We start from the raw sequence: 24,814 nt of genomic DNA, 5'->3' as shown, positions 1-24,814 counted from the left end.
AATACTCTATCACTAGGCTAAACTCCAGGCCCCAATGTCATCTCTTTCTTGAAATGCTTTTTTCTCTTGCATTATAAGACATTACTCTATCATTGACTTCTATCTCCTCTATGTTGCCCTAACTCTGCTTCTTCCTTTGCCTGTACTTGAAATCTTAGTACTACCTAAGGATTCAGGGCCTTTTTCTCTCTTCTCATGGAGCTCCGGGGCTCCCCTACCATATTTTCCAGATCCATAGAATCCTGTCTGAAATGCCAATCACATGGCAACTTCCTCCTAGGTATTTCTCAAGTCTATTTGAAATCATTTAATAATTATAAATGAAATGTAAAGCAACTTTTTTATTTTTGCTGGGTATTAAACTCGAGACTTCATACTTGATAGATAAGAACTTTACCAGACTTATTAGGTAAGTACTCTGCCTTGGATTAGAGCATGTCCCAGTTCTTTAGCTGTTTTGGTTTGCTTCTTAGATAGGATCTCAGGATAACTTCGCTCAGGCCAGATTTGAAATGTAATCCTCCTGTTTCTGCCTCCCTCTGTAGCTAGAATTGCATCCTTGATCTATCATCATTCCCAAACTAAACACTTCAAATCTGAACTAATGTAAGTCAGGAGCATCTGACTCAACAGGCACAAAACGAAATTCATCATTTTTATGTAATTCTTCTTTTCTCCTACTGTTACTATCTTAATAAAGATATCACCATCTACCAGATTATTTTTTCCCTAGTCTTATTAATATACACACCCCAAACTGTCAATAAGCAATAGAGTTTTGTTTTGTTTTGCTGCTGTTTTCTTGCCTCCATGGTTATTGAACATATGCCTTGCAACTGGTGACAAGAGATCATTTGTCTCAATTTTGCATGTTGAAATTTTCATCTTTTTGGCCTTTTCTGGTCATTTATTTATTGTGGGTAATATTGGGGTTTGAACTCAGAGTCTTGAGCTTGTTAGGCTAGCATTCCACAATGAGCTATATCTCTCTAGCTTAATTTAACTGCTAATTTTAAGGTAGAGCCTTGTTTCCTGCCCTGGTATGATCACCTGGACTGTGATCTGCCTGTTGTATGCTTTTCCTGTATTTGCTAGTATGACAGGATGGAATCTTGTAGACTTTTCGGCATGAGCTGCCCTTGAAACATGGCTCAGCCTTCCAAGTAGCTAGGATTACAGACATCAGCCACTGGTACCCAGCTACTTCTTAAGAAACTTAGTACAGCAGGCTGCCTTAAGACTGGTTAGAATATTATCTAGTTTGGGAGTCTTCCATCATCATCCAAAAACTTTGTGCAGGCACAGTAAAAGTGAAGTCAGTTATCAAAAAGAGGCAAGGCATACATAAATGTTGAATAATGTGCAAGTATAGACTTGGCATGCAAGACACCCACTTGTGTCTGCCTAAGACTAGAAAGAAGAAAGTATTGACTCAGCAAGGCCTGATGAAATAATGTTCCTGTCAAGGATGTAAGAACACCTTTCTTATATATTAAATTAAAACAAAGATGACTGGCATGCTAAATTTACACTCTGCCTAGGATATTCAAGATGCTAGAATTGAATTTCTCAGTGCCTCTAACTATAGACAGAATCCTACCAACATAATGGTAAGACATTTCATTATTATGGAGTAAAATATGAACAGCAGTGCTAAAAAGTAATATTCTATCTTCCATCTATAGCCAAGCAAAAAATGAGAGGACACCATGCTTGGCTTCTGACAATCAACCTGACAGAGTTCCCAACGAGCAAAACAAAAAATTCATAAGCAACAAAAGGTCTCAATGGTAACGTTGGATTATAACGTAAAGGACAAAAAACATACCCAAATAGCCTTAAGCTGTAGAGCTCAGGGACAGTGCCCAGGCCAAGTTAAAGCACCACGACTCTCTCACACACACACACACACAAAAAACATACCCATAAACCCATGCTGATTATAATAAGTAAATTATTAAATACAAGAGAAAATATTACATCTCCCATACAGAAGTGTTCCATACAGCCCCAATGTTGAGGAGGAATTTAATATCTCGCTCCTTGGAACACAGTGTTGGTGGGTGGGGGGAATGGGTAACTACAATGGAAAATCTTAGCAAACACTGCCTTGGCTAGAACATCTTAACATCTTCAGTGCTGAGTCATGTAGCTAGAGTGTACCATGTACCACTGAGGTGCTTTGATACGATTCATACCTCTCACTTAGGCTTTTACTCTCCAAACTCATAATTCCTCTATTACCATCAGAAAAAACCCAAACTAAAAGAAATTCTATGAAATATTTGACCAGCCCTCCTCAAAACAGATTTTTCTGGCATAAACCAGAAGTAACTGTGGAAGACATGATGACTAGGTGTAATGTGGCATTCTGTCTGGGATCTCAATCAAAATGAACATTAGAGAAAAAAACCACTAAAATCTGAACCAACTATTGACTTCATAAAACAAGATATCACATTAGTTTCTCAGTTATGCAAATACCCACCAGTAATATAAGATTTTAATGTAAAAAATAGAATTATATGTGAACTTTCTGAGTTATCTCTTCAACTTGTCTATAAATCTAAAACTATTTTGAAACTTAAGTTTTTATTTAAATGTGCAAAAGACACAGCCTGAGCATAGCCTCAATGATCTGTGGCATAATGTCAAGCAATCTAATATATGAATAACTAAACTCCCAGAGGAAAAAATAAAGAATAAAGATTCAGTGTTATAGAGCTCCCCTACGAACCAGCAATTCCACTCCTTAGCATATATCCAAATGTCCAGAAACAAGGACATACCAAGGCCACTAGCACAACAATGTTCACTGGAGCACTATTTACCATAGCAAAAATATGGAACCAACCAAGATGCCCCTCAGTAGATGATTGGATCAAGAAGATGTGGTACTTATACACAATGGAATTCTATGCTGCCATCAGAAAGAATGACATCACCCCATTTGTAAGGAAATGGAAAGACTTGGAAAAAATCATATTAAGTGAAGTAAGCCAGACCCAAAGGAACATGGGCTCCATGGTTTCCTTCATTTGTAATAATTAGTATACATCTAGGACTCTCCTAGCAGAGAATCACAATAGTTCAAAACCTATGTACAGAAGGTCATGTAGGATGAGACTAAATGAAATGAACTCTAGAATATTTAAACAAGAAGTTTATCTTGTGTGATTGTTGTTCTTAATGTACTGTTATTTCTCTTCTCTTTTTTTGCCCTTTGGTTAATCTTATATTGTTTCTGTATCTGACTTTGTTACCTGCTATATTGTATATATGTTTATTTGTTTATTTGAAATAGGAAAGGGAAGGGGGAAAACAAGATGATTGGGAGGGGGTTGGAAGGGAATGGGGGCAAAAATATTAAAAAGGGCATCAATGTGTGAAAAGTAATGCACCTACTATCTGGCAAATGTAACTGTAACCCCTCTATACATTACCCTGACAATAAAAAATAAAATAAAATAGAATCAGTGTTAATAAAATCTTTCAGTAAACTAAAAAATTAAATTAAATTAATTTTTTTAAAAAAAAGAGAATGGGGAGGAAAAGATATTTCAAGAAAATGTGTATAAATACACATTAAGAGTTCTCCAAAATTCCCCCAAATAAACAGAACAAGAAAACTAGTTTCAAGCACATCAGTTAAGTAATTGAAAATCAACGGTAATGACAAAACATTAAAAATGACCAAAGGAAAAAAGCATGTCAATGAACAGGATTCGTTGAGTCACTTGTTAGAAATAATGAAAATGAAAGACAAAAGAATGAAATGTCAAAAGTGATCAAAGAGAAAACAAAATCTTTACCCTATAATTCTATTTCCAACAAATATATCCTTCAAAATGTGTGAAATGAAAGCATTCTCAGATTAAAAAAAAACTCTAGTAAAAGTAATCACCTATCAAAACAGGTTATATAGAAACACTCAAGGAATATTTTCAGGTGTTAAAAAAAACAATCAGACAAAGCCAGGCAGCAGTAGCTCATATTGAAATACTACCTGCTCAGAAGGCTGAGATCTGAGGATTGAATCCAGCCTGGGCAGAAAAGTCCCTAGGCAACTCTTACTTCCAATTAACCACTCAAACCAATTGGCAGTAGAGCTGTGGCTCAAAGTGTTAGAGTACTAGTCTTGTGAAAAGAACTTAAGGATAGTGCCCAGGCACTGAATTCAAAACCCACAACTGGTGAAAATAAATAAATAAAAATCAGACAACACCACATGGTATCTCATGAGTCATAAAAGGAATCATAATATAAATTCAAAAATATTTCAAACAAATGGATAACAAAAATTCATCAAATCTGGCCGGGAGTTTGGCCTAGTGGTTAAAGTGCTTGCCTAGCATGCACGAAGACCCGGGTTCGATTCCTCGGTACCACATACATAGATAAAAACCAGAAATGGTGCTGAGGCTCAAGCGGTAGAGCTCTAGCCTTGAGAAAGTCCAAGGACAGTGCTCAGGCCCTGAGCTCAAGCCCAGGACTGGCAAAAAAAAAAAAATTCATCAAATCAAAATGTGGTCATGTCTCTATACTGTCTATAGTAATTACATCTCGCCCACTGTCATGGCTTTCAACACCTCCTATGGACTAAAGACTCTGACTTCATTCCTTAGCCTCCCTGAGCACTACACTAAGAAAATGCCACCTTCTGCACATTCTCCACATTTCTATCTAGATGTCTAATTAGCACCTCAAACTTAACATATTTCAAATCCATTCTGGATTTCCCCCCTCAAGACAGGGGTTCCCTGTCTCAGCAAATGTCACAATATTTACCCACTGCTCAAGCCAAAATATATAAGTTCTCTATTTTTGCTATAATACATATGGAATCTGGAAAAAACAATTCTGTGAATTCAATTTTCAAAAATATTCCATATATACATATACCTTTATATGTCTGGTCCTTTGCCATGACCTCCACTGCCACTTGCCTGATGTCACTTTTCACCTGACTTCCTAAGACCCACAAAAAACTACACTGAGCAAGGAAAGGTAAGGCTGTAAGACTCAGTGATCTCACCTTCTACTCATCAGTAAGCTTCTGGCCAACATTTCTTTACCTGAGATTCTCTAAATAGCCAAAGCTACATTTACCTACTTTAACTTCTTCCTCTAGTCCAATAAATCTTCACCTTTGTCCTGTCTTCTTCCATATCTCTCCTCCTTTCTTCCTCTGCACCTATCTCCCCTACTCCAACACTTTCATACAGACACATATAAACACACATGCACACATATGTACACTTATCATCATATAGATACATTCCATATCACTTTTATTTTCATTAAACATAAAGCCACCATGTTGAACAACTAGCTGATTCAACACAGGCAAAGTGTCCTTCTTAGCCTCTAGATGAATTGGTTTTTAAAATATGAGCATTCTCTCTTCTCAAAAAAAAAATCTGTCCTGATATTTCATAGCCCAGATAAGAAGTCCCCAGCTGGTGGCTGAAAAAGTGAACAGTCATAAAATGCAAATGACAAATGATTTCTTTTGTTGCAAATCTGAAATAATCTGTCAGTGTTAAAATGTATGGATAGACTAGAAAGGTCCTTATCCTGGGGCATCCAATCTTTCACGTAATACATTGACATGGCTTTCACAAAAAAAAAAATCTGATATATTTTATATATGCTTAATTGGTTATTTGAAATTGGATAGGGAAGGGGGGAAATCAAGATGTGTGGGGAGTTGGGGGGAGGGAAAGGGGGACCATGACATGAGAAAGGGTATCAATGTTTGTGAAGTAATGCACCTTCTATCTGGTGAATATAATGTAACCCTTCTATTAATTACAATAAAAAATATATGAAAAAAAACTTCACTTTTCATTGTCTGAGGCTTTCAGTCATGAGACAATGAAACCTAAGTAGAAGAGCTGGTACTTCACTCTGCTCCAGTTAACATCACCAGATTGGAAAGAGTTGGAGTATCTAAAGTTAACTGGCTGACAATATGGCCCACAGTTAAGGAGCCTAAGATGAAATGAAAGAAATCAACCTGTTTTCATCAACAATACGGTGTGGTAATGGTGCCACCCCGATTTTGAATTCTGTAAGAAATCTGGCCATTTTCTATCATCCAGATCACTGAGGCCTTCATCCCAACCATCATGAAATCTTACAATATTCAAACACCTTCCAAACCACACCCCACATCCTCTTTTGGCCCCTCTAGTTCATTCCTCACGGCACCAAAGCTGTTAACCAACACACCATTCAGATCATCTCACTTATCTACTTAAAATTCCTCCAGTGAGTTCCGTTCACCATCAAAACTATTATGCTCTGAAAATATCTTCCAGATATCCACATGATGGGACCATAATTCTAAAAGCAGCAGTGTTGGGTGACTGTGGCCTCATGGATGTGTTTAGGAGATGAGGGCTCCACCCTCATGAGGAACAGTTTTCGCCACAGTGAGTTATAGAAATGGAGTCATTCTCAAGAGTGTTGCTCATTTAGAAAGTGAGTTCAGAAGCTTCAGCTCTCCCTTACCTCACCATATGAGAAGGCAACAAGAAGTCCCTCAAATTGTGGCTCACATCCTGTACTACTAACTACTCAGAAGGATGATATCTAAAGATGTGGTTCAAAGCCAGCCTGGACAAGTAAGTCCATGAGATTATCAAGAATCTAGAAACAGAGTTATAGCTCAAAGTGACTTCAAGCCCTAGGACCAGCACAAAAGAAGTCCCTTAGCAGAAGCCTAGCAGAGGTCAACACCATCAATGCTCCTAGATTTCCTACCCTCCAAAATAATACTTATTTAATAGCAATTATTTGATTATAGTAACAGAAAATAAACTGAGAGAACTAAAACCAAAAGTCTTGGCATAGTACTGTGTTATGCTGCTTTGGGTAGAACTGAAATACAACAAATGCCTTAAAAGCTCTGGAAGGAACCCAGTAACCTCCTTACCATGTACAGGTGTGTTTCTCATAAAGTTGGCAAAAGGAAGACATTATTTCATTCTTTCTCTTAAAAGGGATCACCCAGCCGGGCACTGTAGCTCACACATGTAATCCTAGCTACTCAGGAGGCTGAGATCTGAGGATCATGGTTCAAGACCAGCTCAGGCACTAAAAAGTCCGTGAGATGCTTATCTCCAATTAAACACCAGAAAACCGTAAGTGGCACTGTGGCTCAGGGGTAGGACAGTAGCCTTGAGCTAAAGAGCTCAGGGACAACACCTAGGCCCAGAGTTCAAGTCTCACCACACACCACACACATACACACACACACACACACACACACACACACACACACAGAAACACACAAAGCTTTTGGTTCTCTGTCATCCCCAGGGATTTACAGATAGCCTGTAACAAAGGAAAGAGTCTAATAAAGTAGACAAATTTAGTGAGTGACAACTGCCATAGCTCTTTTAGCAACATAGGATTTTGCTATTAAGAATCCTTTTTTAATTCCTAAGAAAAGGATGGGGGGGAGTAATCAAAACAGAGCCAAAAATGTGTATTTAAGGATAGAATTTAGAAGGCAGTTTTAGAAGGAAGTCTCTCTTGCTCTCTCTCACTCTGACCTCTCATTCTCTTACACACATTTAAGCCAGCATACAGCTACTCTGTTTGCACTAAAGTCAGACACACACCACCCTGATAAAATAAACTGCTTTCATTTCAAGACTTATGGGGAAACTAACAGAAAAGCATATTGTCAGTTCATGAAGACTAGGCAAAGAAACATTTTGTGTTCTTAAAAACAGTGCTTCAATTCACTCAAATCTAAGTAGGTTTGCAGAACCAGCATTTCATTAAGCAATCAAGAATCCATAAGTGAACCTTTTCTGGGAAGCTTCATTCTCAAATACCTACTGCCTTTAGAATGTTTCATGTGAAACACTGAAAATAAAGATAATTGGGGAGATGATCCCCACCTTACCGAAATGCAATACAATGTCAAATGGCAACTTGCTTGACTAACATATAAAAGAGATTGCTTTTCTCTTAGGAACCTCAAGCTTGTTGATCTTGTTCAAAAAACTATTACAAGCTTCTCACCTGTAACATATCTTACCCATCTGAGTGTCATATTCATATAATCATATCTTGACATCTATACCAAGATATTACTAATTTGTAGCCACATATGACCACACAGAATTAGATTCACCAGGCAATTTTTTAGATATTAAGAAATGACCACCAAGAATATATCTAGATTTTAAATAATTTATAACCACAAAAATTTTTCAAATTCATATTTTGTTTTTGTGCTACTGGGTCCTGAATCAGGATTTACACACTGTCCTCAGGGCATTTTTGCTCAAAGCTAGCACTCAACCACTTGACCAACAGCTCTACTTCTGGCTTTATGTGGTTAACTGGAGATAAGAGTCTCAAAATTTTCTGTCCCTGGTGGCTTTGAACCAAAATCCTCAGCTCTCAGTCTCCTGAGAAGACAGGATTATAGATGTGAACCACTGGTTTCAGTCCAATAACATTATTATTATTTTATTGAGACAGTGCCTTGCTATGTAGTCCCGATTGGCCTCAGATTCATTATCTTCCTTTCCTTAACTCTCAAATGTGAAGATTTACACTTACACTCCACAAAGCCTAACTGATGGCATTCGTTTTTGATGTACTGCTCATTGGAAGACAACAGGTAAAATGCAAGGAAGATGCAGAACTTCAAAACTGTTCCAGGACTCCATTCTTGACTATTTTTGACAGGTTGGCTCATAGCTAGTTTGGCAGTTTTTAATGCCTTTCCCAAATGTAAAGGCTTTTGGTGGGATTTCAGAAGAGATGCCAAAAGCAGTCAAGTATCTGACAAAGGTTTTATACTTCCCAGGCCATCTTCATCTGTGTTTGTTGCTTTATTCATTTACTCTGCTTTGTTTTGTTTTACTAGTGACCCTTTTCTACATCATCAGCTGCTTCTGATTCCTGCAGGGGGCAGGCCCTCTCCACCAGGCTGCCTTTGTGAGTGACCTTAAGAAGTCTGGGTCACAGACTCACTGGTGCTAACTAAAACATCTGAAAGTTCACTAAGTTTTTCCACCAGTTTTACTATTTAAATTGGCTTGAATGGTTTGTTTTTAAGAATTAGCTTAACCAGTTGTAAGACAACTAGTCTAGGAGCTAAGAATGGGTAAATCGCTCTTCCAGAATAGCTAGTCTCCTTAAAATACATTTTTGTCCCAGTGCCCATAGCTATGGGCTTCTGACTAACAGTATTCCATCGAGTCTTCCCCATACATTACAGGTAATACACTGTAAAACTTGAGCAGTTAAGGTTGTTCCTCTTTCAAAAAATGAAAGCCAGGAAAGAAGTATCTTTATAGAAAAATTAAGGAAACATCACTGAGAGTTCACCTCACCCCAGTTAGAATGGCCATTATCAAGAAAACAGCAGCAGCTACTAAAAAGGATATGTCCAAAAGGGAATAGTAATACACTAATACACTGTTGATGGGAATGTAAATTCTGTCAATCAGTATAGAAGGAAATATGAAGGCTCTTCAAAAAACCAAACATAGAACTAGCCTATAATCCCGCAATTCCACTCCTGGTCACATATCCAAAAAATTATAAGCTAGGATATAGTAAAACTACCAGCACAATCATATTCATCGTAGCACTATTCACCATAATGAAGGAATGGAATTAGCTCAGATGGCCCTCAATGGATAAATGTATCAAGACAATGAGGAATTTTATTCATCATTAGAAAGAATATTGGATCATTTGCAAAGAAATGGAAGGACCTGGAAAAAATTATGCTAAGTGAAGTAAGTCAGGCCCAGAGGGACACATCTTGAATGTGTACTCCACATCTTGAATGGTATTATGAGGACTGTGTTATCCTCACAGTTCCACATTGAACACTGCATTATGTCTGAAAAATGTAGCTTAATGCCAAATCTGAGAACCCGGAAAACATCAGTGAAGAAGGTTGAAATCCCCAAAACAATATTACTTATATAACACTTATAGACTTATATTACTTATATAACACAAAGGTTGCGTATTTTCCCTCATTAGGATAGAAGCTAGAATTAGTTTATAAGCATATAAGTAAATACATTGGGTGGCAATCAAATGTACACAGATGTACTGAAATATATCTGAAATATATCAGATATCTGAAATATGGTAGAGTCAAGGGAGAATTTAAATAGCATAACTCCTTAGAAAGGCAAAGTCAAAGTTCAGCAAAATAAATACAATGAAGTGGTAGTCAAAAGGGGTAGAGTGTGTTCAAGGGGAGAGGGGGAAATGAATAAAGAGAAGAAGGCAGGGAGAATATAGTCAAGAATTCATTGCACATCTTACAAAATTAAGAAAAGCTAGGACAGGGGCTGGGAGTTTGGCCTAGTGGTTAAAGTGCTTGCCTAGCATGCATGAAGACCCAGGTTTGATTCCTTGGTACCACATACATAGAAAAAAGCCGGAAGTGGTGCTGAGGCTCAAGTGGTAGAGCTCTAGCCTTGAGAAAGTCCAAGGACAGTGCTCAGGCCCTGAGCTCAAGCCCAGGACTGGTAAAAAAAAAAAAAGAAAAGCTAGGACAGGAGTAGGATGAGAGGGATGGGAGAGAATGTTAAAAGGAGTGACACTGATCAAGATTCATTGTATTCATAAACTGCTTTATTAAGTGGAAAACTCCATTGTACAACAAAATATAATATAATCAAAAATTGAAATTACATTAACTGTTTTTGAAGGATATTTGTATAGCCCTCCTCCTCCACTAAAACAGTGTTCAACTGCTACATACTGTGTTTAAAACTGGGCAGACTGTCAGGTTCCAGGGGCTCATGCCTATAATCCTAGCTATATAAGAGGCTGAGATCTAAGGATCATAGTTCACAACCACCTGGGCAAGAAAGTCTGTGAGATTCTTATCCCCAATTAATCACCAAAAGCCAGAAGTAGAGGTGTGATTCAGTAGTAGAACAGTGCCCTTGAGCAGAAAAGCTAAGGGACGGTGACCAGAAAATCTATGAGATTCCAATTTTCAATTAACCAGAACAAAGAACCAGGAGTGCAGCTGCAGAGCACCCACCTTGAGTGAAAAGCTAAGAGAGGGAATACCCTGGCCCTGAGTTCAAGCCCCGGTGCCAGCATATAGAAGGAAAAAGAGAAAAAAAGAAAAGAGGAGAGGGAGCCATGTGGAGCAAGGTGGCTCACACCTGTAATCCTAGCTACTCAGGAGGCTGAGATCTGAGGATCAAGGTTCAAAGGCAGCCCTGGCACAAAAGGACCTGAGACCCTAATCTCCAATTAACCTCTAGAAAATGGGAAGTGGAGCTTGGCTCAAGGGTAGGGTGGTAGCCTTGGGCTGAAGAGCTCAGGGACAGTACCCAGGCTGAGTTCAAACCCCATGACCCACAAAAAAAAAAAGAAAAAAGAAGGGAAGGGAGGGGAGGGGAGAGGAGGAAAAGGGAGAAGAAGGGACAAGGAGCAGGAACAGGGCATGGCTGAGGCTGTGTTGTCAAGTTTCTGCCCTATAGAATCAAGCCTGCTACAGCTATCGAATCGTTCTCCACATCTTGAAGGTACTATGAGGACTGTGTTATCCTCACCGTTCCCCATTGAACATTGCATTATGTCTGAAAAATGTAGCTTGATGCCAAATCTGAGAACCCAGAAAACATCAGTGAAAAAGAATGAAACCCCCAAAATAATATTACTTAGATAACACTTATAGATACTAGGTAATACTTCAGCATCTGTTGCTCTTGTCTAAGTCTTAAAACCTTTCATACATCAACTTTTTTGAAGAAAAAAAACACATAAAGCTGGGCAAGGTGGCTCACACCTGTAATCCTAGCTACTCAGGAGGCTGAGATCTGAGGATCTTGGTTCAAGGCCAGCTTAAACACTAAAGATAAAGATACCGAGACTCTTATCTCCAATTAACCACTAGAAAACCGGAAGTGGCACTGTGGCTAAGGGGTAGGGTGGTAGCCTTGAGCTGATGAGCTCAGAGACAATGCCCAGGCCCAGGGGCAGTGCGGTAGCCTGGAGCTAAAGAGCCCAGAGTTCAAGCCCCATGACCAAACAAACCCCCCCCAAAAAATCACATAAAATAGCTGCTATTGTAATTCCCATTTTCAAGATGAGGAAAATGAGGTCCAGAGAGATGAATGCCAATCAACAATGCAAGATTCACACCCAAAGTCCAGCTCTCACCCACCATTCCATATCTCACCATTCACAGAGCCCTTCCAAAGAGACATAAATAGTATCTCCACCTCTCAATAACGTTTAATAGTAAAAACAGCTTTGTCTCCCCTATGCAAACTGGGGAAGTGAAGCTCAGAGCCATTAAAAGGCTAGCATTGAACATCAAAAGCACCCCTACCAGGCAGGCTGTGAAATCCTGGACTCTCTATTCCTAAAACACTACCCATACCAGCTCTCATTTCTGTCTCAGCAGGTTTGCTGGCAAGGATTAAATTGCACACACACACACACACCATCAGATGTGCAGAAGGATAAAAGCTACATCCAGGGTTTATTACAGTTGGCTTGTAGATTCTGATACCTGAAAACATGACAGTATCTTCAACCTGAATAAAAGGTTTCTTAAGGACTCTGTGTCAGGGAGTATCCGTGGGAAGAGAACAGGAGATGAAGCTGACCAAGTGAGCAAGAATCTAATAGCTGTGTCTTTCTTGGAGGGGAAAACTGTCACCAGCCAGTGCCTCTGCTGCTGCAGCTGCCTGACAGTGGCCAAATAGAAACACAGGGGTACAGAGAAAAGAGCAACCCTACTCCAGACCCAAGCTGGAAGCCCTTTTATTGTGTCATTTTTCTGGTTAATGCCTCTGTTGTCTTCATGTCATTTCTACCCCACCCTTCCCAAGTGAGGGCACGATGCCCAAGGTTGTAACTGAACCTCTGACTGCCTCTAATATGTTTCGGTCTCGTTTCTCCATTACCTCAGGAGCAAATCAATTCTTTTGGGTCCTCTGATGGTTTCTGGTTAGCCTGGGCTCAGATTACCCATCAAATTCATCCTTCTTCCATCACATCCTCTCACCAAACCACAGTTGCTTCCGATCCGCAGTGACCGCCTCCCCCTCCTCTCATGCTTCTCTGAACTGCAGTCCAATAATGCTGACACGTTTAGTATGGGAAGTAATGGCTGTTTCCGCCAACTCACTGAGAAGGTCGGGCAGGTACAGGGAAGCCTTGACTATGCCTCCCTCCTTAGCAATAACACCCCCCCCCCAAAATCCCCCACCCCAAGGATGGATGGCCTTGCTGGTCTAGGGACAGACAGGCGAAGAACTATGCATCACAGGGCTGCCTCCCCTGGCCTCCAGCCGCCGTGGTGGCTGCTATAGAAACCACAGGCGTACACACTAGACTGAAATTAAACACCAATGTTGGACCAGGACGGAGAAGGGATCTGCCAGCCTCCACGGTCACCATAGCAACATGCAGAGAGGCGCGGGGATACTCACTCCATCGCGGGGCTCTGCGCTGCGGTGGAGCTCAGGGCACTGCAAGCCTCTGCGGGCTCCGGCCCGGCGCCAGGTGGAGGCGAGAATCGTCCCCAGTCCTTGCCCGCACGCCCTTCCTCCTCCCCTGGAGGCTGGGAAGTGAACGCTCAGGCTCTCTGGATCCCAGCCTGTGAATAAGATGGGAAGCAATTGGATAATGTGGTTCGCCCGGGCGCCAGACAAACCTCTCCACTTCAAGGGTGTAGAGGAGGAAGCGCGCCAGCAGCTGAGCGCCGGGAGACTTGGCCACCAGCGCACAGTGCCCAGGCGCCCCAGGCGCCAGGTGCGCCCGCTCAAGGCGACTTCCCTTCCCCAGGGGAAAAGCGACAAGCGCTGCTCTGAGCTCCTGGCGAGGGGAGGCTGTGGAGGGTGGCACAGCCCACAGGGCGTGGGGAAAACTACTGAGTCATTGGCAAGGTGGCAGCTCTCGCAGCTTAGAAGTTCCAAGAAGCTTTTGACCTCTTTAAATAATAACACTCTCCCCTCAACAACCCCCCCCCCCACACACACAGCGGGCTGGGCAGGGGCTCCCAAAGGCCCTTGTGCCAGCACAACACAGAGCAGAGTGAGTTTTCCGAGGCACACAGCCAGCAGACCTTGTAGCAAATTACAGTGCTTTGTCACTCTGGCGACCCCATGCCCTTCTCCACATCAGTCCATGTTCTGAGTACTCTTTACTGTCAGGAAGATATTGACCGGCTTTCGCTGATCTGCTTTTGGGGTTTTCTCTTTTGAGCAATAGTTATATACTGAACAAGGTTTCTCAAATCACTACAGCCCCATCCCACAGCAATAAGCCCCCCCTGGGGCATGAATTACCTGCCTACAGCCCTCTGAAAACAATCTACTTACAGGTCCAGGGCAGGACTTGGTCTCACCCACTTCATATGCTCTACAATAAGTGTAAGTGGGACAAGTTTCAAGGTCTCCTACTTTCCTGTCCATCCTTCTGCAACTGCTAGGTGCTGGAGATGAAGCACACAACAAAGGAGCACAGCCCTGACAGTGTGCTCTAACGGAACTCACAGGCCGCGGACAATAGAACAATTAAGTCTGAAAACACTGCTATAAAAATTAAATTAATAAAAGGTCAGTGGGCACTAAAGGCAGAGGCTCTCACCTCCAATTTAATGGCAAAAAGTCAGGAGAGGAGCTGTGGCTCAAAAAAAAAAAAAAGGACAATTTGGGTGAATTTCATGGTAAATGACAGTGTGTCTGTGGCACATGCTAGTACTGGGGCTTGGAACTCAGGGCCTGAGCATTGTCCATTAACATTTTTGCTCAAGACTGTAATTTCAGCTACTCAAGAAGCTGAGATATGAGTTTCTCGGGTTTGGGGGATCCAAGCCAGCCTAGGCAGGAGAGTCCATAAGACTCATATCCAATTAACAAATAAAAAGCTGGAATTGGGAGTTGTGGCTCCAGTGGTAGAGAATCTTTGCGGGGCGGGGAGAGGGGGGGGGGAAGCTGGTGGACAGTGCTTAGGACCTGAGTTCAAGCCCCAGAATGGGCATTACAAGCAGCTGTTTTTGGAGAGCCTCCAATGGAAAATAAACAAGTAGACTTGCTTGGGGAGGCGTCAGGAAAGGCTTTCCACCCACTTGGAAAGGAGGAAGTGCTCAGATATGCAAGTAAGGGAAGAGTTCTGGCCAGAAAGACTAGGAGAGCTCCAGGTGGGCACAGCCCAACACCAGGAAGGGACAAAGAGGTCAGTGCGAAATGTTCTGAGTGGAATGGTAAATCCATTCCAGGTTTCCCTTCACGGAGACTGTGCTGTGAATTCGGAGACCAGTCCGCCCTCTACCCACGTCCTTCTCCAGCTCCCATCCTACCCTTATCCTTGCCCTTTATTCTTGTTAGACCTCTGAGCAGAGAGCCATACTCACCTGCTCTTCATCTTCACCACCTGTCTACCACCAAGCTCCGCCTCCTCACTTCCCTGCTCCTCCTAGATGCCCACGTCATTTCCGGTCCTTTCCCTGGCTCCACATCCTCACTTCCGGTCTCCCCTCACGCTCCACATCCTCACTTCCTGTCTCCTCCCAGACTCCCATGTCCTCACTTTCTATCTCTCCCCGGGCTCTACATCCTCATTTCCTGTTTCTTCACTCTCATCTCTTTGTCCAGAATCAGGTCACATAGTCATCTTCAGTTTCCAAGGAGATTGGGCAAATTCCTTCTGCCTAGCCAAAACTCAGGGGTTCTATCCCCATGGAAGAAAGGGACCATGAGTATTGGACAACCAGCATAGGTTGTTCTGCGTCTCAGTCCTTAGCATTCTGGCTTCCGCCTCCCTAATGCTATTACCAAGAAGTCTTTCTCTGATACTAATAATTTTCTTCTGAAACATGTCACTTCAAATACTTGCATATAATCTTCTGAGCACTGCGTAAAAAATGTAGTCCGCTGAGTATGTCAGGAAAAAAGCTGGTAAAATGCAAGATTTCTTTTTTTTTTTTTTTCAGTTAAACATGGGAAAAGGCAACCTCTTTTTTGCATGAACTTTTTTACTGTTTCTTATGTATTTGCAACTATACTTAGACAAGACAGTAATTGCATTGACTTCTGACTCGTGGCTGATTCTTGGAATGACAGTCTCTCCACAGTGGAAGAGGGGGATACCTACCCCAATCTCCAGCACAAAGCTCTGCGTTTGACCTGGGCTCATCCTCCTTGTTGAAGCACATTTATTGTTTTCTTTTAGCTCGAGATGCTAAAAAGACCCATTTGTTGTTTGTGTTTAGACTCTTCTCACCCACCCACAAAATGACGTATGTGTTCAGAACAGCTCATGATGTAGTCAGAACATTTATTTTGTCGTTGCCAAGTCTGACCCATGAGGGAAGATGAACAATGACCTCTCAGAGACAATCCAGTGACATGGACTCATCGAGGGGACTTTGCCAAGAACAATAGCTGCCCCTCAGCCACACTCCCGAGAGAACCAGCCCAATATCTTGCAGTGGTTAAACTAGGAGTAAGAAGACTTTGGTACTTATACAAAGTTATGGATACATAATTTACTCTAATCCTATCAGTTTTTTCCAGGCTGAAAGAAGCTTCAGGAACTATTTGGTTACATGGTGTTATCTTTAAAAAGAGGCTTGCATAGAACATCATTAAATATGTTCACTTCCTGATACAACACTAAACGTCAACATTAAAACCAAAGGTAGGTAAGATAGACTTCAGAAATTTTGGAAACTTTTTGGAGAAGGATCATATGAAAAATGAAAAATTACTTCTCCTTGCTCAGAGCTGGAACCTAAATGTATTCCTAAAAATGGAATGTTATTTTGCCCTAGGAAAAATGCAGATAAAATATATTCTGTAAACATAATTAATGTGAGCCTTAGGAGGTCAGGGATTTATCTACTCTGTCCTTTCCTCCATCTTCTACAATAGCACCTAGAGCATGGTAAGCTCTCAATATTCATTAAATTGAATGATGAAGAAATTAATCTTGAGAAATACACCCAAAATTGTAGTTTCTTGACTTCGTTTTTAATCAAATCAAGGTTTTTAATAGTTGATGGTTCTCATAGCGATATTTACTTAAGTGTGTTAGCTGCCTAAGTCCTACATGGCATTGTGTCTGTCTGTCTGTCTGTCTGTCTGTCTGTCTGTATATATGTGTGGGGTTCAGAATCCTCCCGTGGAGACTCATATTTTCACAGAGGGCATTTAAAAACAGAAAGTATCTTCTGATAGCCCTCTTCTTCATACAAAAATCCTGGTGTGCACATGTCAGACACTGTGACTGGCTTCAGGAAGAATATTTGCAAACAGAAAAAATCTCTCAACAATCTCACTTTTAAAAATGAGTATTAACTGGGCACTGGTGGCTCACACATATAATCCTAGCCACTCAGGAGGCTGAGATCTGAGGATCATATTTCAAATCCAGCCCAGGCAAGAAAGTCCATTATACTCTTATCTCTAATAAACTACCCAAAAAAATCTGGAAGTGGCACTGTGGCTCAAGTGGTAGAATGCTAGCCTTAAGCACAAAGAGGCTCAGAAAGAGGGAAGAAAAGGAAGAGGGGGAAAGCAGGAGAAAATGAGGGAGGGGTAGGAGTTTTCAAAAAGTATTGTACTCATTACCTTACTTATGTAACTGTAACCCTCCTGTTCATCAACTTTACAATAAAATTTTTAATGTAAATCAGCATATTGGCTTTGCTCAAGGATATATCTACAGTCAGTATTACAATATTGGCTCTTGTCCTGAATGTGTCTCTTTTTATTGACTTGAGTAGCAATCTGAACTTTAAGAAAAATTTACCATCCTGTAATCCAGCAGTGTTTCATGCTTTATATATAACATCTGGTATTTGAGGGTGCTAATGTGTAACTATATGAAAAATGAAATCAAAACTAGAACACAGGAAACAGACCAACTAGGAGACTGCTAACATAGAGAATAGTCTTGTGAAGGAATTGCTTTAATCACTGTTTTTAAAAATAAGAAATGCCCTAGAAAAGGATCTAGATGAATCTAAACCAAAGTGTTCTTACTGGTGGGCTCTGAAATGTATAGTGAGATCAGTGATCAAAGGCTTCATTTGTTGTTGCCAAAGTGTTTTCTTTTGTCTTTACATTCTTCATGAAATTAAAAGAGCTATCTCTCATGCATTTTAAAAGTACTAGAAAAGTAAGTCCTGTTTACCCACAACTTTTTTTAACTGGTTCCAGGGCTTAAAGTCAGAACCTGAGCCCTATCCCTGGGCTTTTCACTCAAGGCTAGTACTCTACCACTTGAGACATACCTCCACTTTTTGGCTTTCTGGTGGTTAACTGGAAATAAGAATCTCAAGAACTTTCCTGCCCAATCTGGCCTTGAACCTTAGTCCTCAGATTTATCCTCCTATGTAGTAGCTGACACTCACCCACAACTTACTGAGGAGCATAGTCCTTTCATTAGGTAAGTTTACTAGACTTACGTGTGTAACATAGCTCATTCCTAGAGAAAAAGTAAAAATACATACATCCTTATGTATAAAATTTGAGAAATAAAAGGCTCAGGGACAGCACCCAGGTCCAGAGTTCAAGCCTCAAGACTGGCAAAAGTAAATAAATAAATAAATAAATAAATAAATAAATAAAATATTAACATTCAGCCTATAGTGACATATTGACTAGATCAAATGTAGCCCTGTCCTCCAAATAAAATGCTTAATAAACATACTTTCTAGACTACTCTTGGGATTTGGCTTTCTATCAACAAAGCAAAAGCTGCTCTACAACATGTTTGTCTTCTGTGCCTGGGTGCCCTTGATTCCTCATGAAAAGGTGAGAGGCCTCTGCTCCCCTCAACACTTGGTGCTAAGTCCAGAGCCAAACCAGGAACAGATTATCAATTCTAAGCAGGGGTGAAGGGAAGACACCAGGCTTAGCAATTATATGAAGTCAACACCAACAAAGATGAGATGAGAAGAACAAGACAACCAAGAAAAATGCTGGACTCCATCAAATCAGAGTACAGTGAGGTGGAGTTTGTTGGAGGAAGGGTAAAGAGAATCTCATACTGCCCAGCCCTGTCCTGAGAGGATTCCACAGGTGAGGATCAGAAGACTTAGAGTCCTGTGGAGATGGGGCCTTGCTGCAAGAGATTTGATTGATGTTTGAATGATGTAAGTAGAAAACCCTGTGTGTGTGTGTGAGTGTGTGTGTGAGTGTGTGTGTGTGTGAGTGTGTGTGTGTGTGAGTGTGTGTGTGTGTGTGTGAGTGTGTGTGTGTGTGTGTGTGTGTGTGTGTGTGTGTGTGTCTGACCTTCTGCAGAAATCCTTCCTGTCAAACACAGGAGTAGCTCTTATTTACTTAACTCAGTGATCCTCTGATCTGTTAGGGAAACTGCCTGTATTTAAGTAAATCTCAGTGATTCCCAGATCTATAGGGAAAACTGCCCACAATAGTACATCCTGATTTCTTGTTATGTACCCCTTGGAATGTACCCTTTTGTTCATTTTCTGGAACTCAGTTAAGCTAGATCAATGTGAACCTATAAAAGTAGAGTTATGATATAGCTGTTACTTAACCCTTTCCTTAATGGTATTGGATTATGACTTATTTAATATTGAAATAATTAAATAGGAGATATCACTGAGCAGCTATTCCTTCATATGTTACCCCAGAATCTGCTGTTCAGTAGCATCAGGGATGGGCTGGGAATTTGGTAGAGTGCTTGCCTAGCATACACAAAGGTTCAGTTCCTCAGTACCATATACATAGAAAAAGCCAGAAGTAATGTTGTGGTTCAATTGATATAGCTCTAACCTTGAGAAAGCCTAAGAACAGCTCTCAGGTCCTGAGTTCAAGCCCTGAGAGTAGGAAAAAATAAGCCCTTAAAGTATCAAGGAGGAGCTCAAGATTTGGGGGTTTTTTTGGGGGGGAAGGGGGGTTGCTTGTTTAGTTGTTCATGGGGCTTGAACTTTGGTCCTGGGTGCTGTCCCTGAGCTCTTCAGCTCAAGCCTACCACCCTACCCCTTGAGCCACAGCACTACTTCCAGTTTTCTAGTGTTTAATTGGAGATAAGAGTCTCAGGGACTTTAGTGCCTGGGCTGGCTTTGAACTGCGATTCTCAGATCTGAGCCTTCTGAGTAGCTAGGATTACAGGTGTGAGCCACTGTGCCCAGCTGTCAAGAGTTTTCAGGTATGAATTGCATTGCATCCAGACACAAAGAAAACAGTTACATATTGTCTAACAGTTACTTGGGACCTTCAGTTTAGACCTTCATCTAAGTAGCAGCCTTTCTTCAGTAAGTGATTGCCTTATTTTTAAACCAAGTCAAAATTAACAACCAGTTCTGGAGACAGATCCACTATGGGTAGAGATGTTAAGTCTTAAACCTCTAGTAAGACTATCTGATTAAAATGCACTGGGGTTAACAAAATATTTAAAAATCTCATAACTATGTGAAAATAAAGTATCGCATGGCTAGTTTTAATATGAGACAATCTCAAACCATGTAACATCAGGGTTGAGCATCAGTCTAGATAAAGATAGAAGCACAGTTGGGAGGCTGATTAACCACTGGAAGAGTAAGCAAGTGACCAAATATATTGTGGATTAATAGGAGCCAATTTCAGTGTTGGAGAAGGGAGTAAGAACATAGAAAGGAAGAATGCAAAATGAAACTTGTTATATTAGAGGGATGGAAAGAAGGAAAAGAGGAAGAGAAGGATAGAGCAAAGGAAAGAAGGAAGGGAGTTGACAAATGAGCTATGGAGAATAACCATGGAAGTTACCATGGTTATTACATATAATTTGTCATCTCGGTGTGTATTTGCATATGTGGCTTGAACTTAAGGTCTTAGCTTCATCACTCAGGGCCCTGATGGTTTTCCATCACTTGATTCATAGTTCCACTTTTGGCTTTTTGTTGGTTCACTGGAGATGGGAGTTTCATGGACTTTGCTGCTGGATTCTTTGAACTGATCCTCAGATCTCATCCTTTAGAGAAGATGGAATTATAATATGGACACAGTTGGCATCAGGAATTTGGAGTCTTATCACTCATTGGAATGCTTTGTATGACATGTCAATGCCTGTAGATCTCTAGGTGACAGTGACACTTCTATACACAAGCACTGCTAAGAAAAGAAGGTAGCAGACTGCAGGTCACTACAAACTGTTAATATATTTAACCTAGAAAGACATTGAGCAAAAGCACTTGGCAGGGAGCCTACCAAAGTACTGCAACTCAGCCTCTGCCTTCAAGTTGGACACAGTTGAGACTACTCTCTGAGAGCTACTTTTAAAAATTAAGGACAATAACTATAAGGGAAAATAGCAAAGATATGAAAAGTAGAAGTCACAATTTCTAATAATCTTAGCCCCAATTTCCTAAAAAAAGAGAAAGACATTTTAAATATGAAGGTCTTCTTCCACTTTTCCTAACAAATGTGTATAATATTTCAAAAAGGAAAGAAAATTTTCTACATATATATACACATATGGATTAAAGTTTGCTGATGCCATGTTTCCTTTCTATTACAACCCATAATATTGCTTTTATAGTGTGCCTTTTCTCTGTTCCTTCCTTCCTTCCTTCCATCCTTCCTTTCTTTTTTCCTTTCTTCCTCCCCCCCTTCTCTTTCTTTCATTCAAAACTGGGAGTCAAGCTCTCAGTGCCTGACACTTTCATTCATAGGCTAGCACCCTGCCAACTGAGCCACGCCTCCAACACCAACCCTTGCTCTCTTTTCTTTACTTTGAGTCTTTGTGATTCCAGAACAACAGCAGTGGGCACTCAGGGTTTGATTTATAGAGAGACATAGATATAGAAGAGACATTGTCTGGTTGTGCAAAGGGAGCATTATTTGTCTAGCTGTGAAAGGCTACTGACTTTCATTCATAGAGGATAGGTGACTGCATTCTTGAATGAGAGAGAAGAAAGGACCTGAATGGGTGCTCCTGAGATAGATTAGATGAATGGCTGGCTGATTTAAGCAGCTTTCAGATTTCCTGCATCTGGTAAGCATTGCACACATGCTACTTCTAGTCAAAAGTAGTATGTAGATTATACTGTGCTGGTGATGATATACCTGAAATCATGGAAGAAAAAATAAGTAGCAAATTCAACCCTTGAATGTTTTTCATGTTTCTAAATGATACTCCATTGCCATTTCTATAGCCATCATCTGAACTGTGAGGAATGCTAAAATCTCATACAGATTCCTACTTTATATTTAGACCTTCTGGTCAAAACATCTGAAAATAGAGATGTGCATATTCAATCTCTGCCTTGCTAATGGAATTTTTACTTTCTCAGTTTGCTTCCCTTGACATTGTAAGTGGACATGTTGGAGAGGCCTTCACTTGAGACCATATCCCTGGCTGAAAATTTGACTGCAGCACTGTAAGAAACCCTAAAACAGGGGAATCAGCTAACTGTCCCTCAATTTTTCACCAACAGGCACTACGAGATAATCTATACCTAGGGTGTGTTCAGCCACTTAGCAGTGATTTATTATGTGGCAATAGACAATAAATGCAATCCTGATCTAAGCTGTACTGTTCAGAAAGACATATTAGGTTACCAAAGTTTGAAATAATTGTGGTCACTGTCCTAATCCTTGGTAGTGTCTTTACAGACACACTCTTCCAAGCTGCCTGTATTGGTCACACCTATGACAACCTCCTTATTGTGCGGAAGGGGAAAGCTGGGAGAATTGAAGAGGTGCCACATGGGGAAGTTCTTACCGAGTCCATACAAAGATATTTGCCACTTTGTTAAAATACTAACTGATCTTGGCTGGTGTTCTGAAGAGCCCTTTAAACTTCTGGGAAGAGGATGATAAACAGAGGCTACATACTCATTTTCAAGTGAAGGTTTCAAATTTAAACAACTCGGCATGCTATAGCCATCTAGGCCAGGCTAAGAGGCTGCCAATTCATTTGTTCTTTTAGGATGAGCTCCATATCAACCGATGTGTACGTGTACATTCGTGCATACACACAGAGTGTGGGCACATGCTCACCAGGCTATCTTTGTAGGAAGATAGATTGGTGGAACTCACTGCTCAATTACGTCAGCCTCTTTTTTTAAAAAAATAGAGTGATGAATGGATTCAAGTAGACAAATGTTGTATTTGTGGTTGGCATATCAAAAATGTTATTTCTTCCCCTGGGCCTCATATAAGTGACTGAAGCCTTTTCCTTTCTTCGCTGTCTCTCCAGCCCTAGAGAGCTCTCTGTCCAGAAGATTCTCAATGTGGCATTGATTGAAAGGAGAGGGTTCCACTGAGATACTTGCCAAAGGATGCCAGACTTTTTTTTACTTTCCCTTTCTCCCTGGGCCTCCCCAGAACCACCTGACCAAGGAGCATGAGATCCTGGCCACCCAGCTCTGCTGTTCAAATTAATATATGCTTCTTGCAGAATGGGTAGTCTCCAAGTCACCATCACTTAGGACATGCACTGCAAGTCCAAGGGTCTCTAATACTGCCCTAAATTTGATCGTTCACTACAAGGACTCTTAGGACCCACTGCAAACTCTGGCACTTAGAGTTATACTTTCAGATGATGAAAGGAGACACACTATCTTTGGGTGGGTACAGAAATGCAGGGACAAAGGGTGAACAGATACAGCAATGGCACTCACTAAACACTGTATGGAAAATGAGCCACACAACTTGTGGATGGAGACAAGAGGGAAAAACTGGGAGAGAGTGAGGAAAGGGTGACCATGTCTAGAAAGAAATGTACTCATTACATGATTTATGTAACTGTAACTCCTCTGCCCATCAACTTTATAATAACAATTAGAACAAAAAGAAAAAGATTAAAATCAATACAAGGCAAAAGTACACTAGCAGCACCCAGGAGAAACTGAGGCATAGAGTTTTCCTCTCTCCTCTCCCAGTACGGTTGTGTGGATAGTGCTTTCATTAGTCCTAAGAGTCCAACAACACATAGCCAGGCAGTCTCATCTTTGGTGTGTAAGAATTTGTGTTGGGATTCAGTCATCAGGACATGGCTGGCACTCTACCTCAGTCTTCAGTTTTCTCAGTGTTGGGCTGCTACAACTCCCTCCTTTAAATCATATGGTCAGCACACTCCACTTGGCATGAACAAATGGATCTGCATGACCAAAGGGATCTAGGGGGAAATGTCAGACAGGACAGGATAGAGTCTTAACAGCTACCTTATATGAGCCAAAGGCCAGATGGCCTTGTGGGCAACACTTTTGTATAGTATATCCCTTTAGTATAGTCTAGGCTATATAATAACCCATCTGGATTGCTATCCCCTCTGAATAACAGTAATTTGTATCTCCCAGAATCACCTCAACTCGTGAATGACCAAGACACTGCTACCAAGCTACCATTGATTCTCACCTGCACTATCTCAACCTACTATGTCCTTGTCTCTTCTCCTTTCACCTCACTAGCCGCATTCATGGGGCAGAATCCAGATCATTTCTCCTCTGTTTGAACCCAGCCTGCCAGGCATACCTCCACACTAGAAGAGGCAAAAATCTGTTTCTGGCATGCCAAGTCCTAAACGACCACTATCACTGAGTATATGCCCAATAAATATTTAAGAAATAAGCCTTTTATTTTGCTTTTTATTGCTAAAATATATTAAATTATCCAAACGCTGATGGTTCATGCCTGTAATCCTAGCTATTCAGGAAGCTAAGATCTAAGAATTCAGTTTGAAGCCAGCCTGGGAAGAAAAGTCTCTGAGACTCTTATTTCCAATTAACCACCAAAAAAGCCAGAAGTAGAACTGATAGTAGAGCACTACTAGCTTTGAACAACAAAGCTCAGGACAGTGACTAGGCCCTGAGTTCAACATATTAAATTTA

At 40.9% G+C, this 24,814-nt stretch overlaps 1 protein-coding gene and 1 long non-coding RNA gene across 7 annotated transcripts in view; one reads left to right on the top strand and one right to left on the bottom strand.

Annotated features, from left to right (window-relative positions):
• Positions 1–15,512, bottom strand: part of Palm2akap2 (PALM2 and AKAP2 fusion) — a 396,491-nt gene extending 380,979 nt beyond the window's left edge. The window contains exons 1-2 of one of the 6 annotated variants that reach the window (XR_016534985.1): positions 15,386–15,512; positions 13,461–13,627 (exon numbers count right to left, since the gene is read on the bottom strand). Coding sequence is in view for 5 of the 6 variants with exons in the window: in XM_090330411.1 (XP_090186537.1) it covers positions 13,461–13,465 (5 nt within the window). In the remaining variant the exon portion in view is untranslated. The remainder of the gene's footprint in view (positions 1–13,460; positions 13,628–15,385) is intronic. The other 5 variants (XM_090330411.1, XM_090330409.1, XM_090330410.1 and 2 more) reach the window with 5 other exon arrangements.
• Positions 15,513–16,417: 905 nt separating this feature from the next.
• LOC150065760 (uncharacterized) lies at positions 16,418–24,506 on the top strand. The gene is made up of 4 exons (XR_016534800.1): positions 16,418–16,671; positions 22,274–22,360; positions 23,182–23,551; positions 24,284–24,506. It is a non-coding gene; the product is annotated as an uncharacterized LOC150065760 (long non-coding RNA).
• The last annotated feature ends 308 nt before the right edge of the window (positions 24,507–24,814 follow it).

This window comes from Megascapheus bottae, chromosome 3 (assembly GCF_031878675.1).
Source record: "Megascapheus bottae isolate mThoBot1 chromosome 3, mThoBot2.hap1, whole genome shotgun sequence".
Taxonomy (NCBI): domain Eukaryota; kingdom Metazoa; phylum Chordata; class Mammalia; order Rodentia; family Geomyidae; genus Megascapheus; species Megascapheus bottae.
The sequence above is the reverse complement of the archived record's forward strand: the minus strand, read 5'-3'. Positions and strand labels throughout refer to the sequence as shown.